Raw genomic sequence first — 15,704 nt, 5'->3', positions numbered from 1 at the left:
GCGCTCCCGGAGCCCCCCGGAGCCCCCCGACCCCTCGGCCCGTACCCTGCGGCTGCTCCCGCTCCGCCGGCCCCGCTGCGCCCCGGCCCCCCCGCCCGGCGCTATTTTTACCCGGCGGGGGCAGGTGCCGCCTTCACTCACCGCCCACCCGCGGGGCACGCGTGGGGCCGGGCCGGACACCGGGCACGGCTGCGGAGGGGGAACGCGCCGACAGCCCCTCCCGGACAGCGGCGACACCGCACGGGGAGGGGACCGAACCGTGCCGTGCGACCCGAGGGGCACAGGGGACACGGACACCCTGGGCAGGGACAGGGAGACTTGGGGGTCACGGGCACACGGGCGAGGTGGGGAACATGGACACGCCGAGGTGTTCGGGGGACACAGCGCGGACACGGGCACACGGGGGACACACCGGGGACACGGGGAGCGCGGGGGGAGCAGACTCCCCGGGGCAATGGGGGACACAGACACGCGGGGACACAGGGCACACGGGGACAGCCCGGGCAGGACGGCAGGACACAGGAGGACCCGGGGACACGAGGAACAGGGGACACACAGAGAGGGACCCGAAGCCCCCCGGCCATGCCCGGGTGAGGTCCCGGCGGTGGCCACGCCCTCCTCGACCTGGACACGCCCCCCTGCCGTGACCCCGCCCCCTGCGGGGCAAAGGCCGGGCCGAGCGCGCGCTCCGCCGCTCCCCTCCCGCCGCTCGGCCGCCGCCAGGGCCCCGCCCTTTCAGCGGGACCAATCAGCGACAGAGGCGCACCCCTGGTCCCGCCTCCTCCTGCACGCGATTGGCCAGCACCGGCGGTGGGGCGGGGCCGCTGCGCGGGTGGGCGGAAGCGCGGCGCCCACGTGGTTCCTGCAGGAGCCGCCGCCGGGTCCCGAACCGAGCGGGACCGTGCGGGTCCAGCGGGGCGGATCCGAGCGGGGTCGGGCCCAGAGGGACCGTGATCGGGACCGGGACCGAGCGGGGCCGGTGCTGGCCGCCATGGATCCGCTGCGGGCTCAGCAGCTGGCGGCCGAGCTGGAGGTTGAGATGATGGCCGACATGTACAACCGGTGAGGCCCGCCGGGAGAGAGCACTGGCGGCGCTGGGATACCGGGATGTCAGTGGCTTGGGGGACACTAGCGGGTGTCAGAGGCACTGGGGGACCCTGGGGCTGTCGGGGAGTGCGGGAGGTGCTAGGAGATACCCGGGAAATGGGGAGGGGAACCGGAGATGCCTGAGGGTGGGGACGGCGGGGGGTCCTAGGGGTGCCCGGGTGGCGATGACGGGGGATGCTGGGCTTGGTGGGGCGCAGAGGCCGGGGTCCCGCTGGGTGACAGTGCGGGTGCAGGAGGTGTTGGGGTGCAAGGGCTGGGGGCGCCGGGGATGCCGATAACGGGGGGTGCTGAGGTGCGGGGCTGGGTGCCGGGGTGGCGATGGCGGGGCACAGGAGATGTTGGGGTGCGGGGTCGGGGTGCCGGGGGTGGCGATGGCGGGGTACGGGGTACGCTGGGCTGCGGGGCCGGGTCCCGGCCGGCGCGGGGCTCAGGCGCGGTGCGCTCCGTGCAGGATGACCCAGGCGTGCCACCGCAAGTGCGTGCCGCCGTTCTACAAGGAGTCGGAGCTGTCCAAAGGGGAGTGCGTGTGCCTGGACCGCTGCGTGGCCAAGTACCTGGAGGTGCACGAGCGGATGGGCAAGAAGCTGACGGAGCTGTCGCTGCAGGACGAGGAGCTGCTCAAGCGCATGCAGCAGGGCAGCGGCACCGCCTGAGCCCCCCCCCCATCACCCCAATAAACCTGGGCGTCTGCTGCGCTCCCCTCGCCCCCAAACCCACCCTGTGGCCGTGTGTTGGGGTACGTGGTGCCCGTGGGTGCTGCTGGGAGCCCCCCTTGTTGTCCCCAGCTGCCACGTGCCGTGTCCTTGTGGGGGGCACCCCTGGCTGCCCCCCCGGCTGGGCCCAGCCCATGTAATCTCCCGGATTAGGCAGAGCTGGGCTGAGCCCCTTGTAATCCCCAGTGGGGTGGGACAGGGCTCAGCCCCTCCCTGTCTGTCTGTGCTGGGGGTCACCAGAGGGGACAGCTGGGGGCCCTGCACAGGGACACAGCCCCCGAGGGGCAGGGCACAGGGACACCCTCACAGGGACACTCCCAGAACACGCAGCCCCGTTTGAGGATACACAGATGGGACCACGTGGGGACAACCCAGGGACACCTCTGCCTGGGCAAGGACCACGTGGGGACAGCCAGAGACCACGGGGAGGGGGCATGGGGACAGTCCCACATACAGGGACACGAGCACACCCACGTGGGGACAGTGTGCACACACACAGACACCCCACACACCTCTGGGGACATCTGGAGGGGATGAGGAACCGGGAGACACGGACACTCAGTGAGTTACACCCGCTGAGGGACACCCCACGCTGTGTGAGGGACACCCACCGAGGACCAGGATGTGACACACACCCAGAGGGACCGCGGGCAGGGGGTGGGCGCTGTCCCCGTGCCCGCAGCCCGGCAGCGTGTGCTCCATCCGTGTGCCTGCGGGAAGTGGGTCAGGCAGTGCAGGGCGCGGGGGTGGCTCTGCTCTGCGCCCGCGGCTCCCGTGACACCCGCCAGCACTGCCCGGGGTGCGGGGTGGCGCCGTCACGGCAGCCTGGGTGTCACCGGCCCCACGGTGGCGGGTGGGGTGTGTGTGTCCTGCAGGGGGTGTCCGTCCATCCGTCCGTCCGTCCGTCCCCCCCGCAGCGCCCTGCACGCCTCGCTGCCCTGCCACCCGCCGCTCCCATCAATATTTCAGGAGCGGCAGGCGGTGACCTGGATCGACAGTGGCCCACCCACAGCAGCCAGGCCCCGCTCTCCCAAAATAAGACCATTTTTAATAAATAATTTCCCACCTTTTGGTTCCTGTTGGGGGTTTTTCCCGCTCAGGATGGGAGGGGACCCCCTTCTGCATCCTGCGGCCCCCCACCCGCCGGCTGTTCCCCACAGTTCTTGAGGCCTCCCCTGGGGAGAAGGGGGGCGCGGTTGCCCCGAGGAGCCGGGACCCCCGAGGGGGGCTCAGAGTCGGGGCAGGATCAGAGCCAGGAGGGGCAGGAGGGCGGGGGCCCGGCGGGGCGCGGCGGCGGCCATGGGGGCGCAGGGGTCGTGGGGGCAGCTGGCGTCCTCGGGGGGCCCGCGGGAGTCACGGGACGGGGGCGGCGGCCGGGGCTGGGGTCCCCGCAGGTCGTGGGGGGGCAGCCCGTCGCGGTAGAAGGCGGAGGGCGGCGCGGCCGGGAGGGTGCCGGGGCGCCCCAGCGCCCGCCCCGGGGTGCCCATCACCGCCACCCCGTTGCTGCCGTTGCCGTCTTCCATCTCCTCGTCGTCGTCGTCGTCGTCCTCGGGGCAGGCGTCGAAGTCGCGGGGCCGCAGGTGGCGCAGGTCGGTGCCGCGGCGCTGAGGGGGGCTCGCGCACGGCACGGGCGAGCTGGAGACGCGCGTGCGCCGGAACCAGGCCCAGAGCGGGCGCGCGCGGCAGTCGCAGGCCCAGGGGTTGGCGTTGAGGCGCAGGAACTGCAGCGAGGGCAGCGCGGCCAGCGGGTCCCCGGGCAGGGCCACCAGGCTGTTGTTGAACAGGTAGAGGATGGTGAGGCGCGCCAGGCCCTCGAAGGCGCGGCGGTGGATGGCTGCCAGCCGGTTGGCGTGCAGCAGCAGGCGGTCCAGGCTCGAGAGCCCGCGGAAGACGCCCTCGGACAGCGCCCGCAGCCGGTTGCCGTGCAGGAAGAGGTGGCTCAGGTTGGCCAGGTCGGCAAAGAGATCGTCCTGCGGGGAACGGGAGAGGGGTGGGTGTGGGATGAGGGCTCACCGTGCTGCTCTGTGGCCCTGCCTGGTGGGCATCAGCTGCAGAGACACTGGTGTATGCCCCACAGAGCCCTGCCGTGGGGCCCAGTCCTGCCAGCATCGCCTGTCACCTTCTACTGTGTCCCTGCTCTGTGAGCATCGTGCAAGACGTTGTCCCATGTCCCTGCCATGCTGGGTCACCCATGGTCCTGCCCCACGGCCATCACCCTGCTCCCTCAGCATCTCGTGTCCCTGCCCCACATTCTGGCTGTGCCAGCACCACCTCGTCCCACATCCTGTCTCCATGGCTTGTCACCATCACCCTGTCCAGTCCCACCTCTGTGCCCGCCTGCTCACCCACCTGGAGGTAGAGCAGCCCGTTCTCCTGCAGGTAGAGGTACTGGAGGCTGCGGAGGCCGCGGAAGATGCCGCTGGGCAGGTTGGCCAGCCGGCACCGGTACAGGTGCAGGGCCTGGAGGCGGTGGAGGCCGTGGAAGGTGTCGGGGGCCAGGACGCGGAGGTGCGGGTTGTCACCCAGGTCGAGCTCCTCCAGGGCGGGCAGGTGGCGGAAGGTGCCCGGCTGGATGGAGGAGATGTTGTTGGAGTAGAGCCAGAGGGTGACGGTGCTGGGCCCGAAGGTGCCCGCCCGCAGCGCCCCGATGACGTTGTTCTGCAGGAAGAGGCGGCGGGCGCCGGGCGGGAGCCCCGCGGGCACCGAGGAGAAGTTGTTGGCCTGGCAGCTGACGGTGGGCGGCGAGACGTAGCAGGTGCAGAGCGCGGGGCAGGCGGGAGCCCCGCCGGGCACCCACACCAGCGCCGCCAGCAGCAGCAGGGCCGCCGGGCGCCCGCCTGAGGGCACAGCGGGGCGTCAGCGCGGGGCACCCGCGTCCCCGACCCCCGCGCCGCCACCGCCCGCCCCCCCGGAGCCCGCAGAGCCGTGCCCTCCCCGGGCCGTGCCCACCAGGAACATCCCGGGGCCACGGATGGCTCTGGGAGCCCCCCGGGGCCGTGCCCACCCCATCCTTAGGGAGAGTCCCAAGGTCCTGATCCTGGGCACCCCAAGGAGGCCCCCAGGACTGAACCCACCCTTAGGGCCGTGGTTGCCCAGGAGAACCCCAAGGTCATGACAACCCCATAGGGCTGGGCGCTCCTAGAAGCCCTCTAAAGCCACGTCAGCTCCATAGGGCCACGGTTCCCCAGGAGAATGCCAAGGTCATCACCACCCTGTAGGGCTGGACACCCCGAGGCAGGGGACTGTGCCCACCCACAGGGCCATGGCCCCCACCAGGCCCCTGAGGGCCATGTCTCCCCCCCAGGGACCCCCCAAGGCCGTGCCCACCCACACAGCCATGGTCTCCTTGGAGATCCCTAGGACCACCACAGAGCCCTAGAGAATCCCAAGGTCATGACGCCCCATAGCACTGAGCGCCCCTTGCAGCCCCCAGACCCACATCAGCCCATAGCACTGTGATCCCCAGAGACCCCCCCCCAGGGCTGTGCTGCTGCACAGCACCAATGCCGGGCACCCCAAAACGTGGCCGTCCATCTGCGACTTTCTGGGGCTGCCCCCCGCTCCCCAGGGACCCTCAAAGCTCCCTGACCCCCCCCTGCCGTGCCCACACTCCCGCGGGACCGTGCCCGCCCCACGGTCCACCGGAACCCCTCACGGGGTCACGGACCCCTGGGACCCCCCTCACCCCACTCTGGGAGGGGGTCCGAGCCCCCTCCCCAAACGGGGCGGTGCCACGTGCGCGCGTGCCGCGGCCACGTGTGGGGCGGGGCACGCGTGGGCGCGGGCTGACGACACGCGCCGCCGCTCCGGGTGTTCAGCATCCCCCCCTTTCCCCCCCCCCCCCCCCACCCGTGTCCATCCCCCCCTCAGGCTGCAACCCGAGAGCTTCATCCATAATTCAGCCCGGCGGCCTGGATCCACGCCCGGGGATGCGTGGATGCGCCCAGTCGCCGCTACCGGGGGAGGGGAGAGGAAGGAGGGGGGCGGTGGGACCCTCCGGTGCACCGGAGGTCACACCGGAGATGCACCGAGGGGTCCCGCCGCCCCCTTCCCTCCCTTCCCCTCTGCCGGTGCTCCGCGAGCTGGGGGGGTGCCCACCCCCCAGCCACCCACGGAGGCGTCCGGCGCATCTGCTCAGCGCCGCCCCCCTCCCCCGGCGCCCCGTGCCGGCGTGCGCCCCCCACCCGCGTCCCATCTGTCACTCCCCCACGCCGCGGGCTGACTCAGTTGGGAGCTGAAGTCACCGGTTCTCAGCTTCCCCCCCCCCCGGGTGCCAACCCCCCCACCCCGGTAGTTGCGGGTACCCCACGGACCCGCGGCACCCACCCGCGGCGTGACCCGGGCGCTCCCGGCTCCCCGCCGTGCCACTCGGGGAACCGCGGGGCGTCTCCGCGCCGCGCTGGGGGTCCGGGGGTGGCACCGCGTACCCCGTGAGTCGCGGGGCACACCCCGCTGGGCATCGTGGGGTACCCACACCCCGGGCTGGGGCTCACGGGGAGCCACCGGGTACCCCGTGGATCGTGGAGCGCCGGCAGCCGGGCTGTGCACGCCGGTGCTGCACGGGGCGTGCCGGGGTTCGTGGGGCACCCCCACGGTGCCCCGAGATGGCAGCGGGTACCCACGTGTCACGGGGCACCGCCGCGCCGGGCCGGGGGTCCCGGGCTGGCACCGGCCCCTCCGCGGGTCGGGAGACAGCCACACCTCGGGCCGGGCTGGCAGCAGCGCCTCGTGGGTCGGGGGCACCGTCGCGCCGGGGGTCGCGGGGGGACGCAACCCGGGGCGCCCCGGGACTGCGCCCCCGCGCCGGGCCGCGCGTTCCGGGCGGCCGCGGGGTCCCCGCGCACCGGGGGCTCCCCGCTCACCCCGGGGCGCCCGCACCCCGAGCGCCGCGGGGCGCCCCGAGCCGGGACCGAGGTCTCCGGGGGGCACCCCCGGGTCCGCCCGACCCCCGCGGGACCCCGCCCGACCCCGCGCCTACCTGGGGGCAGGTCCCGAGCCGTGGGGGGCCGCATGGCGGGGCGGCCGCTCAGGCGCTGCCCACCCGCGGGGTCATGGCCGGTGCCGGGGGGGGCCGCTCGCCCCCTTCGCCCCCGCCGCGCCGCCGGGAGCAGCAGCCGCCGCCGCCCCGGGGCATGGCACGGGTGGGCTCGGGCTCGGGCACGGGTGGGCTCGGCGCGGCGCTGCCCGCGGCTCCGTGGGGCTGAGCCCTCCCCGCGCCGCGCCTTATCCCGGGGCGGCCGCTCCGCCCCCCGCGCCGGCCCCGCCGTTTAACCCTTCCCGGGCTGGCCCGCCCCAGGCGGGACAGGGGTGGGCACAGGGACTCCCGGCGGGGACAGCGGGGACAGGAGGGACAGGGGGGACAGCGGGGAGAGGGAGGGACGCGCTGCGGGCGCCCGCGGGGGCCACGCCCTGCGGGACTCAGGAGGGGAACCCCAGCGGGGACGCGGGTTGTGATGGGCTCCCCCCACGGGGAAAGGGCGCGGGGGAGCGTGGGGAGCTGTGACCGCGGGACACGGAGGGTGGTCTCCGTCCTCCGTCCGTCCGTCCGTCTGTCCGTCCGTCCCTCCCTCTGTCCCACGATCCCCGCACCGGCGCCGGGCTTTGGTGCCCCCGTGGACGGCGGGACCCGGCGGGGGCTGTCCCCGGGGCGGGTGCGGCGGGACCGGGAGCCCCGCACCCAGCGAGCCGCCGGGGGGGCGCGGGGGGCGGTGTCCGCACCCACGCGGGACCGCGGCGCTGTTCGCGGTGCCGGACCGGCGCTGTCCGTGGTGCCGCCGCGGCGGTGCCGGCCCGGGGCAGAGCGGGCGGCGGCGGTGCGGGACGCGCGGGCCCCGAGGCGGTGCCGCGCGTGGGGGGACACGCGTGGCCGCGCGGGCTGCGGCGGCATCGGCACCGGCTGGCACCGGCGCGTGTTTGCGGCGCCGTCTCCGGCGAGCGAAATGCCACAAGCTGGTACGGCGGCAGCCGTGGGAGGGGGCGTGGGCGGCGCGGGGCTGAGTCAGGGGCCGCCATCCGCTCCCCCCGCCCGTGCCCCCGGCCCGGTGCCGAGCCCCCGGCCGGACAGCGCCGGTCTGGAACCGGGACGGGGAGCCCGCCCGGGGGGCTGCTCTGGGTGCTGGAGCTGGGACAGGGTGGGTAAGGAGGGGATGGATGGACGGACGGACAGACTGTGGAGGATGGATGGAAGGAAGGAGGGGACAGATGGGTGGACAGAGAGGTGGAGGATGGATTGATGGACAGGTGGACATAAGGAGAGGTGGACAGATGGACAGACACGCACGGAGAACATCTGGAGATTGGGTGGACGAATGGAGAGATGGGTGAAGGATGGGGAGGACAGACAGATGGACAGGTGGAGGGAAGGGCAGGTAACGGGCAGCTGGATGGTTGTGGGACAGATGGGTGGGATGGATGGAGTTGTGACTGGAGGGGGACAGATGGACAGGTGACAGACAGACCGACGATGGACAGATGGATGGGTGACAGACAGATGGACGGGTGATGGACAGATGGACGGGTGATGAACAGACAGAAGGGCAGCTGGCAGAGCAGATGAGAGGCTGCAGCAGTGGGGACAGGTGGGGACAGACCGGGTGGCTGCAAGCACTGGTGGATGGACAGAGGGACAGAGGAGAGGATGTGGAGGGGAGGGTGACGGGAGGGACAGCAGTGTCCTGGGCGGGACGAAGGCAGGGGGTGGGGGACCAGGGACAGCCAGGGGACACAGCACAGCACGGCGGGGTGGCATGGGAATGCCTCTGGGATGGCACAGCGGGAGGGGCCCAGGGATGGCCCAAGGGTGGCCCTGGGGTGTCCGGGAACGGCCCGAGGGGTGACCCAAGCACCGCTGCGAACCGGCCCGAGGGTGACCAGCAGGGCGAGCCAAGGGTGGCGCCGCCGGAGCGCACCTCGGGGGCGGCAGGTGAGCTGTCGCACCTGCACACGCCGAGGGGCGCACGGGCGGCGCCGGGGACGGGCTCCGTGCCGGGCCGGCCCCTCCTGGGCGGACCCGCGGCTGCCGGGGCCGCTGCACCGAGGCCGCCTCCCGCCCCCCCCCAACCGCGGGCCCGGGGGCGGGGCCCGGCCAGGCCCGGCAGCTCCGCTCCGCTCCGCCCGCCGTGAGGGGGGGGCGGGCGGGAGGGGCCGCGGCACCGGGGGCGCCGGGAGCACCGGGAGCGCCGGGAGCGCCGGGCGGGGAGAGCCCGGTCCCCTCCCCGCCGGGCCGGGCGGGAGGCGGGTGAGCGGCGCGGGGATGCGGCGGGAGGAGCCGGAGGGGCCCGGATGGACACGGAGCGGCGGCGGGAGGGGGTTGTGACCGGGACGGGAGGATGCGGAAGGACCGAGGGCCTTGGCCCCGTGGCCTGCGGGGCTGGGCTCGGCGTGGTCGCGGTGCGGGTGCCCGGGGTGCCCGGAATGCCCGGGGTGTTCGGGGCGGTGTCGGGGTACGCGTGGCGGAGCCGTCTCGGCCCCGGGGCCGTGGGGAGGCTCGGGGGGCCGGCGCGGCGGAGCCCCACGGCTGCCCACCCCCGGGACACGCGTGTGTCCCCGCCACACGAGTGCGGGCCGATCCCCGCGGCCGGGGCTGCTCCGCTCCGGGGACCGCGGGCAGTGCCCGCCCCGGGACACCGCGTCCCGCCGGGGCAGCGGGGCGGGGAGGGGCGCCCAGCCCTAGGGCAGCTCCCAGGGGTCCTGTGACACCCCCTGCCCCTTCACGGCCCGGGGGGCAGCTTGGGGGACACGGCAGGGACAGAGGGGACAGAGCCACTGACGCTGACCCGAGCTGGAGCCTCCTGCTCCCTCGTGGAGGGCCCACCAGTGCAGGGGGGCTCTCACCAGTGCAGGGGAGCTCTCACCAGTATGGGGGGGTCACTGCTGAGGGGACACACCCGTGTGGCTGGCAGGGACAGCGTGTCCAGGACACCCCAGGCAGGCCCAGTGGCTGGCACCCATAGTGAATGGCTCGGGGTGCCCCCCGCATGTCAGGGAGCCCCGGTGCCCCCAGCCGCTGTCATAGCCCCTGCCTGTGCTATTTTTGGCCACCTGAGTGGCTAAGCACAGCACAGGTCCCCCGGGCCCCCCCGCCCCCGGCTCTGTGCAGGTTAATCTTTAGCTGCTGGTCACTGTAATGAGGCTCATTACCCTCATTACCGCGGGACAGCCACAGGCCCTGGGCAGCGACACGGGGACAGGGGCAGCAGAGCCAGGCTCTGTGTGGCTGAGGGAGCTGGGGGTGACGTGGCCTCGGTGCCTTTGGCACCCGGCTGTGGGTCACAGGGGAGTCCCAGCTGCATTGTGGGGTGACCTGTGGTCAGCCCCAGCACGGTGACAGCCCCAGTGCAGTGCAGTGTTTGGGGCAGCAGCGGCCCCAGGAGACCTGTCACGGTCCCCAGCAGTGTGAGGGGATCCCCGGGGACATTACAGGATCCCCCAGGGGGTGGCGGGGTCCCAGAGGTGTGACAGTGTCCCCAAGGGCTGTGCCAGGGTCCCCAAGGGAGGGCCCAGGGGCTGTGCTGGGTCCTAGGGGGTGTGTCACTGTCCCCTGCAGCGTGCCTGTGTCCCTGTGCCAGCATCTCCAGGGATTGTCCCAGATTCCCAAGCACTGTGCCAGGCCCTGGGGGGGAGGGTGTGTTGGTGTCCCTGAGGGGGTGCCAATGTCCCCAGGGGCTGTGCCAGCATCACTAGGAAGAGTGCCAGTTTCCCAAGGGCCGTGCCAGGTCCCCAGCAGGGTGCTGGTGTCCCTGGGGTGAGCTGTGTTGTTGTGCGTCCCCAGTGCTCACACCAGGGTGCCCAGCAGTGTGCCAGCGTCCCTGTGGCTGTGCCAGGACCTGGGCCAGGCTGGCTCGGGGCCAGAGGGACAGCACAGGGGGCTCCTGGCACAGCGAGGGGACCGAGCCCCCATCGGGGGGCCCGAGGTGCTATCAGGGGGCCCGAGGCACAATCGGGGACCGGCAGCCTGGGGGACCCGGGTGTGCTCCCAAGAGATTATGGGGGAGTCGCTGGGGGTGGGGAGGTGGGACCCAGCCACGCTGCCGGGGGTCAGGCTGCAGGGCAGCGGTGAAGGTGACAGTGACAGCAGCAGGGCCTGGCCTCGTGCACGTGGGTGGGGGGTGCAGGACGGGAGTCAGCAGGCACGGTGCAGGTGTGCGCGCCTGCAAACTGTGTGTGTGCCTGTGAACAGCTGTGTGTGCCCATAAATCTGTGTGTGCCCATAGATCTGTGTGCACGCCTGCAAACTGTGTGTGTGTCTGTGAACAGCTGTGTGTGCCCATAAATGTGTGTGTGTGCCCCTGCAAACAGCTGTGTGTGCCCATAAATCGGTGTGTGTGTCTGTCAATGGCCGTGTGCCACATGTCACCAGCTGTCCCCACATGTATGAGCCCTGGCTCATGCAGGCCCTGCCCTGTGCCCTGGCACATGGGGGGACACCGGTGCCAGCCGCTGTGGCCAGGGACAAGGGACAGAGCCGGGGTGACAGTGCCCTTTGCCTGGCTGCCCCTGTGCACCCAGGTGTCCCCGTGCCCCGGTGGGTGCCAGCATGGTATAACACCTGCCCTTTGTGACCCACAGGCTTGGTGAAGACGCCCCAGGCTGGTGCCAGGCCCGTGGGTGCCTGGGCAGGTGCCATGGCAGGGGGAGCAGGGCTGGCCAAGCGCCTGGGGACGCTCCTGTCGGGGCTGCTGGAGTGCGGCGCCTTCTGCGGCATCATCTTCGGCTGGGCCTCCCTCGTCTTCGTCCTCAAGGACCTGGGCTACTTCGAGGGGCTGTGTCAGCCCTCTGCCACCTCCGGCCCCAACCTCACCCTGGGGTCTGGTATGGACCCCCCCCCCGTGTCCCCATGGTCCCCTGACTCGTGACCCCGCTGTCCCAGTGCCCCGAGCTGTCCCATGTCCCCACTGTGCCTGTGTCTTTGCTGTCTGCGGTGTCCTGATGCCCTGCAGTGCTCTGTGTCCCCGCTGTCCCCAAGCCCATGTGCCTGCTGTCCCCCGGTCCATGTCTCCAGTACCATCACGTCCATGGTGCTCCCACATGCCCGGTGTCCCCTGCATCTCCGCTGACCCGTGTCCCCGGGTGCCTGCGTCCCCACGCCCGTGGTATTCCCGGTGTCCCCATGCCCCTGTCTCCGTGTCCCCATGCCCCACTTGTGGCCGTTCCCAGACTGCAGTGGGCAGGATGAGCAGTTCTCCCTGGTCTTCACCATCGGCTCCTTCATGAACAACTTCATGACCTTCCCCATGGGCGTTGTCTTCGACCGCTTCGGCACCACGGCCGCGCGCCTCATCGCCATGTGAGTGATGGGGGACACGGGGGACACGGGGGACACGGCTGGGGCTGCCGGGAATGGGGGTCATTGGAGTGGCCTGGCTCCCAAAGGGCTGAAGGATGGGAATCTCCTGTGATTCCTGTCCCCACATGTCACCGTTGTCCCCTTTAGCTCCCTCTACACTGGCGGGACCCTGCTCGTCGCCTTCTCCACGCCAGGTGAGACTCTGCGGCCAGGGGGTCCCCAGCCCTGGGGCAACCTCTTTGGTAACCCCTGTCCCCACTGACCCCTGTGTCCCCACTGACCCCTGTGTCCCCAGAACTGGCAGTGCTGCTCTTCCCGGCCATGTCCATGCTGTCAGTGGGTGGCATCCTCCTCATCCTCACCAACATGCAGGTGGGTTCCCCCCGCACCCTGACACCCACGTGGTGGCAAGGACACCTGTCCAACACCCACCCTGTGTGGCACGGGAGGGCTCTGATGGCACACAGGGGTCTCTCTGTGCCAGGTGGGGAACCTGTTCGGGAACTACCGCTCCATCATCATCACCCTCTACAACGGGGCCTTCGACTCCTCCTCCGCCATCTTCCTCATCGTCAAGGTGGGTGCGAGGGATGTGGCAGTGGTGGCAGGGGAGGACAGAGCTGGGAACAGCTGGGTCACATCTATAGACGTATTGGGGACACAGTGTGGGACACAGCTGAGTCACTGCTGGGGCCACATATGGGGACACACCTGAGGCCTGAGCAGGTGGCTGCTGGCAGCCTGTCCCTGTCCCTGACTCCGTCCTTGTCCCCAGCTGCTGTACGAGCAGGGGCTGTCCCTGCGGGCCATGTTCCTGTTCCTGGCAGCCTGCAGTGCCTGGCACCTCCTGCGCACCCTCTTCCTGATGCCGCGCAGCCGCATCCCTTACCCGCTGCCCCCCGACTACGACTACGGGTATGGGGGTGCCTGTGCCCCGCCCCTGGGGGCTCTGGGGAGAAGGGGATGGGTCCCACCCGGGGCTGGGTGCCACCCTGCGGGCAGCGGGTCCTGTCCCCTGGGCAGGTCCAGCCCCGGCAGGTGGACGCGGGGTGATACAGGCGCTGCCGCAGGCTGCAGTGCCGGGGCCGTTCCCGCTCCTACCGAGCCCACAAGGACAAGCAAACGCCGGGAGAGGCCGGACCCGAGGAGACACCCCTGGAACCCCCCATAGCTCGAGGTGCCGGAGTGGGAATCTGCTCGCTGGGGTGGGGCTTATATTTGGGGAGGGGCTTGAGTGGGTGGGCGTGACCACAGCTGGACGTGGGCCGTGCTACGTAATTAAGGAGTGTCACCTGGGGGTGTGGCTGTTCATGGCCGGGTTGGAGGGAACAATGCATATGCAAATAGATGGGTGTGGCCTTCTGATGGATGGGCGTGGCTGTTGATGGGTGCGGCTGGAGGACGGCAAGGATATGCAAATGAGGGAGTGCTGGGTGTGGCAGTGTGTGGGCGTGGTTAAAGGGTGGCCACGGTGACATACCTGAATGGGCAGGGTCGGACCGGTGGCTGTGAGGCCCCAGTGGTCGGCAGGGACAAGGTGTGGGTGTGACCTGGGTGGGTGTGTCTGTACGTGCCCCACCCTGACACCTGCACAGGTGGGGACGCCCCTGGGACGCCGTTCCGGGCCTGCGCCTGCTCGTGGCTGTTCGCCTGGCACGTGGCCTGGCTCTCGGTGATGCAGCTGCGCCATTACCTTTTCATCGGCACCCTCAACCCGCAGCTGGAGCACCTGGCGCACGGGGACCACGCCCTGGGTACGGCATAGCGGCGGGGGGACACGGCAGGGACCCCCGGGCTGGCCCCGCCCGCCTGACGCTGTCCCCCCGCAGTGAGCACGTACACCAACGCCTTCGCCTTCACCCAGCTCTGCGGGGTGCTCTGCGCCCCCTGGAACGGCCTCATCCTCGACCGGCACAAGCGGGGAAAAGGCGCCCGCCCCGAGGGTAACTGAGCCCCCAGCCCATGCCCGCGGGTGATTGAGCCCCACGGCCCTTCACCCCACGCGGAACCCCTCCCTGACCCACACTAGGGGGGTAACACCCCTCCCAGTCCTGTCCTGTGCTCGCTGTCCCCTGTGTCCTCATTGCTACCACCACCACATGCCCGAGCCCGCGGTCCTGGGGGCGGTGTCCCCATGGCGTGACCCCCCTGCCCACAGGGACGCTGGCCGCGCTGGCAGACCTGCGCTCGGCGGTGCTGTCGCTGGCGGTGACGGTGGCGCTGTGCCTGCTGTTCTCCGTGCTGGCCGCCGTGCCTGTCCTGCCCGCCCAGTTCGGCACCTTCGTGCTGCAGGTCATCAGCCGCTCCTTCCTGTACGGCGGCAACGCCGCCTTCCTGGCCATCGCGTGAGTCACTGGGGACAGCCTCGGGGGGCGCAGGGCTCAGCGGGACAGGGCACGGTGGCACTGTCGTTGTGGGTGTGGCGGGGGACAGCCAGGGCGTCGCGGTCAGCATGGGGTGGGAGGGGGTGGCGGTGGCGCTGGAGGGTGGCAGGTGACACAGTGGAGGTTTCAGGGCTCAGGAGGGTGCCAGGGTAGGGGTGCCAGGAGGTGCCCATTGGTGACATGGGTGCCTGGCAGGTTTCCCCCGCAGCACTTTGGGAAGCTCTACGGGCTGGCCATGGCACTGTCGGCGCTGGTGGCCCTGCTGCAGTACCCCTGTGTCGCCCTGGTGCAGGGGCCGCTCCAGGGGGACCCCTTCTATGTGAGTGTGCCCCTCGAGTGAGGGCTGGGGGGCTGCTCGACGGGGAAATGGGGTCCTGCTCTGGGAGGGAAGGGGGCTTGCCACATGGGGAAATGGGGATGCTGCCCCGGGAGGGACGGAGTCCTTCCCCCAGGAATGGTTGAGTCTTATGCCATGAGAAATGGGGGTCCTGCACCTCCAGGGTGTCCTGCTCCTGGAGAAATGGAGGTGCTGCCACAAGGGTCCAGGCCTAACACAGGGGATGGGGGACTGCCCCCCAGACCCCTGCCCTGACACTCTTCCCCTCTGCAGATGAACTTGGGGCTCATCACCGTGGTGCTGGTGGCTTTTGTCAGCCCCGTGGTGGTGGCCCGCGAGTGCCAGCGGCGAGCCAAGGAGCTGGGCACGGCTGGCACCCCCCTGGCAGCGCCCCCCAGCACTGAGATCCACGCCGAGACCCCGCACTGAGCCCCACGCCCAAACACCATTTTTGTACCGGCCTGGGGGCGCTGTGCCAGCGGGGTGGGGATAATAAACATCGCTGCCCCCTCTACTCACTGTGCTGCCCCTCGAGCCCCCAGCCCCGTCCCCAGGCCCCTGGTGCACACAGACACGGCTCAGGGCTTCTCTGCTTTACTGGGAAAGGAACTGGGCTGCCATGGCAGCGCTGGGGGCTCAGTACTGGCAGATGAAAGGACGCAGCTGGAAGCAGAAGCGGCTTCGCCAGAGCCCATCTGGGGACAAGGACAGTGTCAGGGCCATGGCTGGTTCCCAGCCCCCTCAGTACCCTGCAACCACTTCCAGTGCCCCCTCTACCCCCCCTTGCCTCCTCCAGTGCCCTGTAACCCCTCCCAGTGCCCTCAGTGCTCCCCTCAGCTCATCCAGTGCCCTGTGCTCCCCTCCCCACAGTGCCCTCC

General features: G+C 71.2%; 3 protein-coding genes across 7 annotated transcripts; 2 read left to right on the top strand and 1 right to left on the bottom strand.

The window, feature by feature from the left end:
* Positions 1–833: 833 nt before the first annotated feature.
* TIMM10 (translocase of inner mitochondrial membrane 10) lies at positions 834–1,819 on the top strand. Its single transcript, XM_054275565.1, has 2 exons — positions 834–1,062; positions 1,559–1,819. Exons 1-2 carry the CDS (start codon positions 992–994, stop codon positions 1,758–1,760), a joined length of 273 nt encoding a protein of 90 aa, XP_054131540.1. The 5' UTR covers positions 834–991; the 3' UTR covers positions 1,761–1,819.
* Positions 1,820–2,848: 1,029 nt separating this feature from the next.
* On the bottom strand, positions 2,849–6,874 carry RTN4RL2 (reticulon 4 receptor like 2). The gene is made up of 3 exons (XM_054275563.1): positions 6,799–6,874; positions 4,170–4,657; positions 2,849–3,790 (listed from the first exon to the last, which is right to left on the bottom strand). The coding sequence occupies exons 1-3, from the start codon at positions 6,830–6,832 to the stop codon at positions 3,050–3,052; spliced, it is 1,263 nt and encodes a 420-aa protein (XP_054131538.1). The 5' UTR covers positions 6,833–6,874; the 3' UTR covers positions 2,849–3,049.
* Positions 6,875–8,052: 1,178 nt separating this feature from the next.
* Positions 8,053–15,558, top strand: SLC43A3 (solute carrier family 43 member 3). Of its 5 annotated transcripts, none has more exons than XM_054275558.1 (13): positions 8,053–8,398; positions 11,388–11,630; positions 11,976–12,105; positions 12,253–12,299; positions 12,401–12,477; positions 12,590–12,682; positions 12,881–13,020; positions 13,176–13,282; positions 13,701–13,859; positions 13,935–14,048; positions 14,264–14,450; positions 14,685–14,808; positions 15,100–15,555. In XM_054275558.1, exons 2-13 carry the CDS (start codon positions 11,444–11,446, stop codon positions 15,253–15,255), a joined length of 1,521 nt encoding a protein of 506 aa, XP_054131533.1. In that variant the 5' UTR covers positions 8,053–8,398; positions 11,388–11,443; the 3' UTR covers positions 15,256–15,555. The 5 variants fall into 5 exon arrangements, with proteins under 5 accessions (XP_054131533.1, XP_054131534.1, XP_054131535.1 ...); XM_054275559.1 differs by lacking the exon at positions 8,053–8,398 and adding an exon at positions 8,978–9,057 and having other exon boundaries at positions 13,826–13,859; positions 14,698–14,808; positions 15,100–15,558; XM_054275560.1 differs by lacking the exon at positions 8,053–8,398 and adding an exon at positions 8,978–9,057 and having other exon boundaries at positions 13,826–13,859; positions 15,100–15,557.
* The last annotated feature ends 146 nt before the right edge of the window (positions 15,559–15,704 follow it).

Source organism: Melozone crissalis, unplaced genomic scaffold (assembly GCF_028551555.1).
Source record: "Melozone crissalis strain CALT ecotype California unplaced genomic scaffold, PUWL_Pcris_2 ptg000018l_1, whole genome shotgun sequence".
Classification (NCBI taxonomy): Eukaryota; Metazoa; Chordata; class Aves; order Passeriformes; family Passerellidae; genus Melozone; species Melozone crissalis.
Note: the sequence above shows the minus strand (reverse complement) of the source record. Positions and strands in the feature narration are given on the sequence as shown.

Coding starts and splice junctions, on each gene's coding strand:
- TIMM10 (XM_054275565.1), top strand. CDS start 992: ATGGATCCGCTGCGGGCTCAGCAGCTGGCGGCCGAGCTGGAGGTTGAG. Junction 1,063..1,558: donor ATGGCCGACATGTACAACCG/GTGAGGCCCGCC, acceptor CGCTCCGTGCAG/GATGACCCAGGCGTGCCACC.
- RTN4RL2 (XM_054275563.1), bottom strand. CDS start 6,832: ATGCGGCCCCCCACGGCTCGGGACCTGCCCCCAG. Junction 4,658..6,798: donor GGCTCGGGACCTGCCCCCAG/GTAGGCGCGGGG, acceptor CTGTGCCCTCAG/GCGGGCGCCCGGCGGCCCTG. Junction 3,791..4,169: donor ACGGGCTGCTCTACCTCCAG/GTGGGTGAGCAG, acceptor CGTTCCCCGCAG/GACGATCTCTTTGCCGACCT.
- SLC43A3 (XM_054275558.1), top strand. CDS start 11,444: ATGGCAGGGGGAGCAGGGCTGGCCAAGCGCCTGGGGACGCTCCTGTCG. Junction 12,300..12,400: donor CGTCGCCTTCTCCACGCCAG/GTGAGACTCTGC, acceptor CTGTGTCCCCAG/AACTGGCAGTGCTGCTCTTC. Junction 12,478..12,589: donor TCATCCTCACCAACATGCAG/GTGGGTTCCCCC, acceptor TCTCTGTGCCAG/GTGGGGAACCTGTTCGGGAA.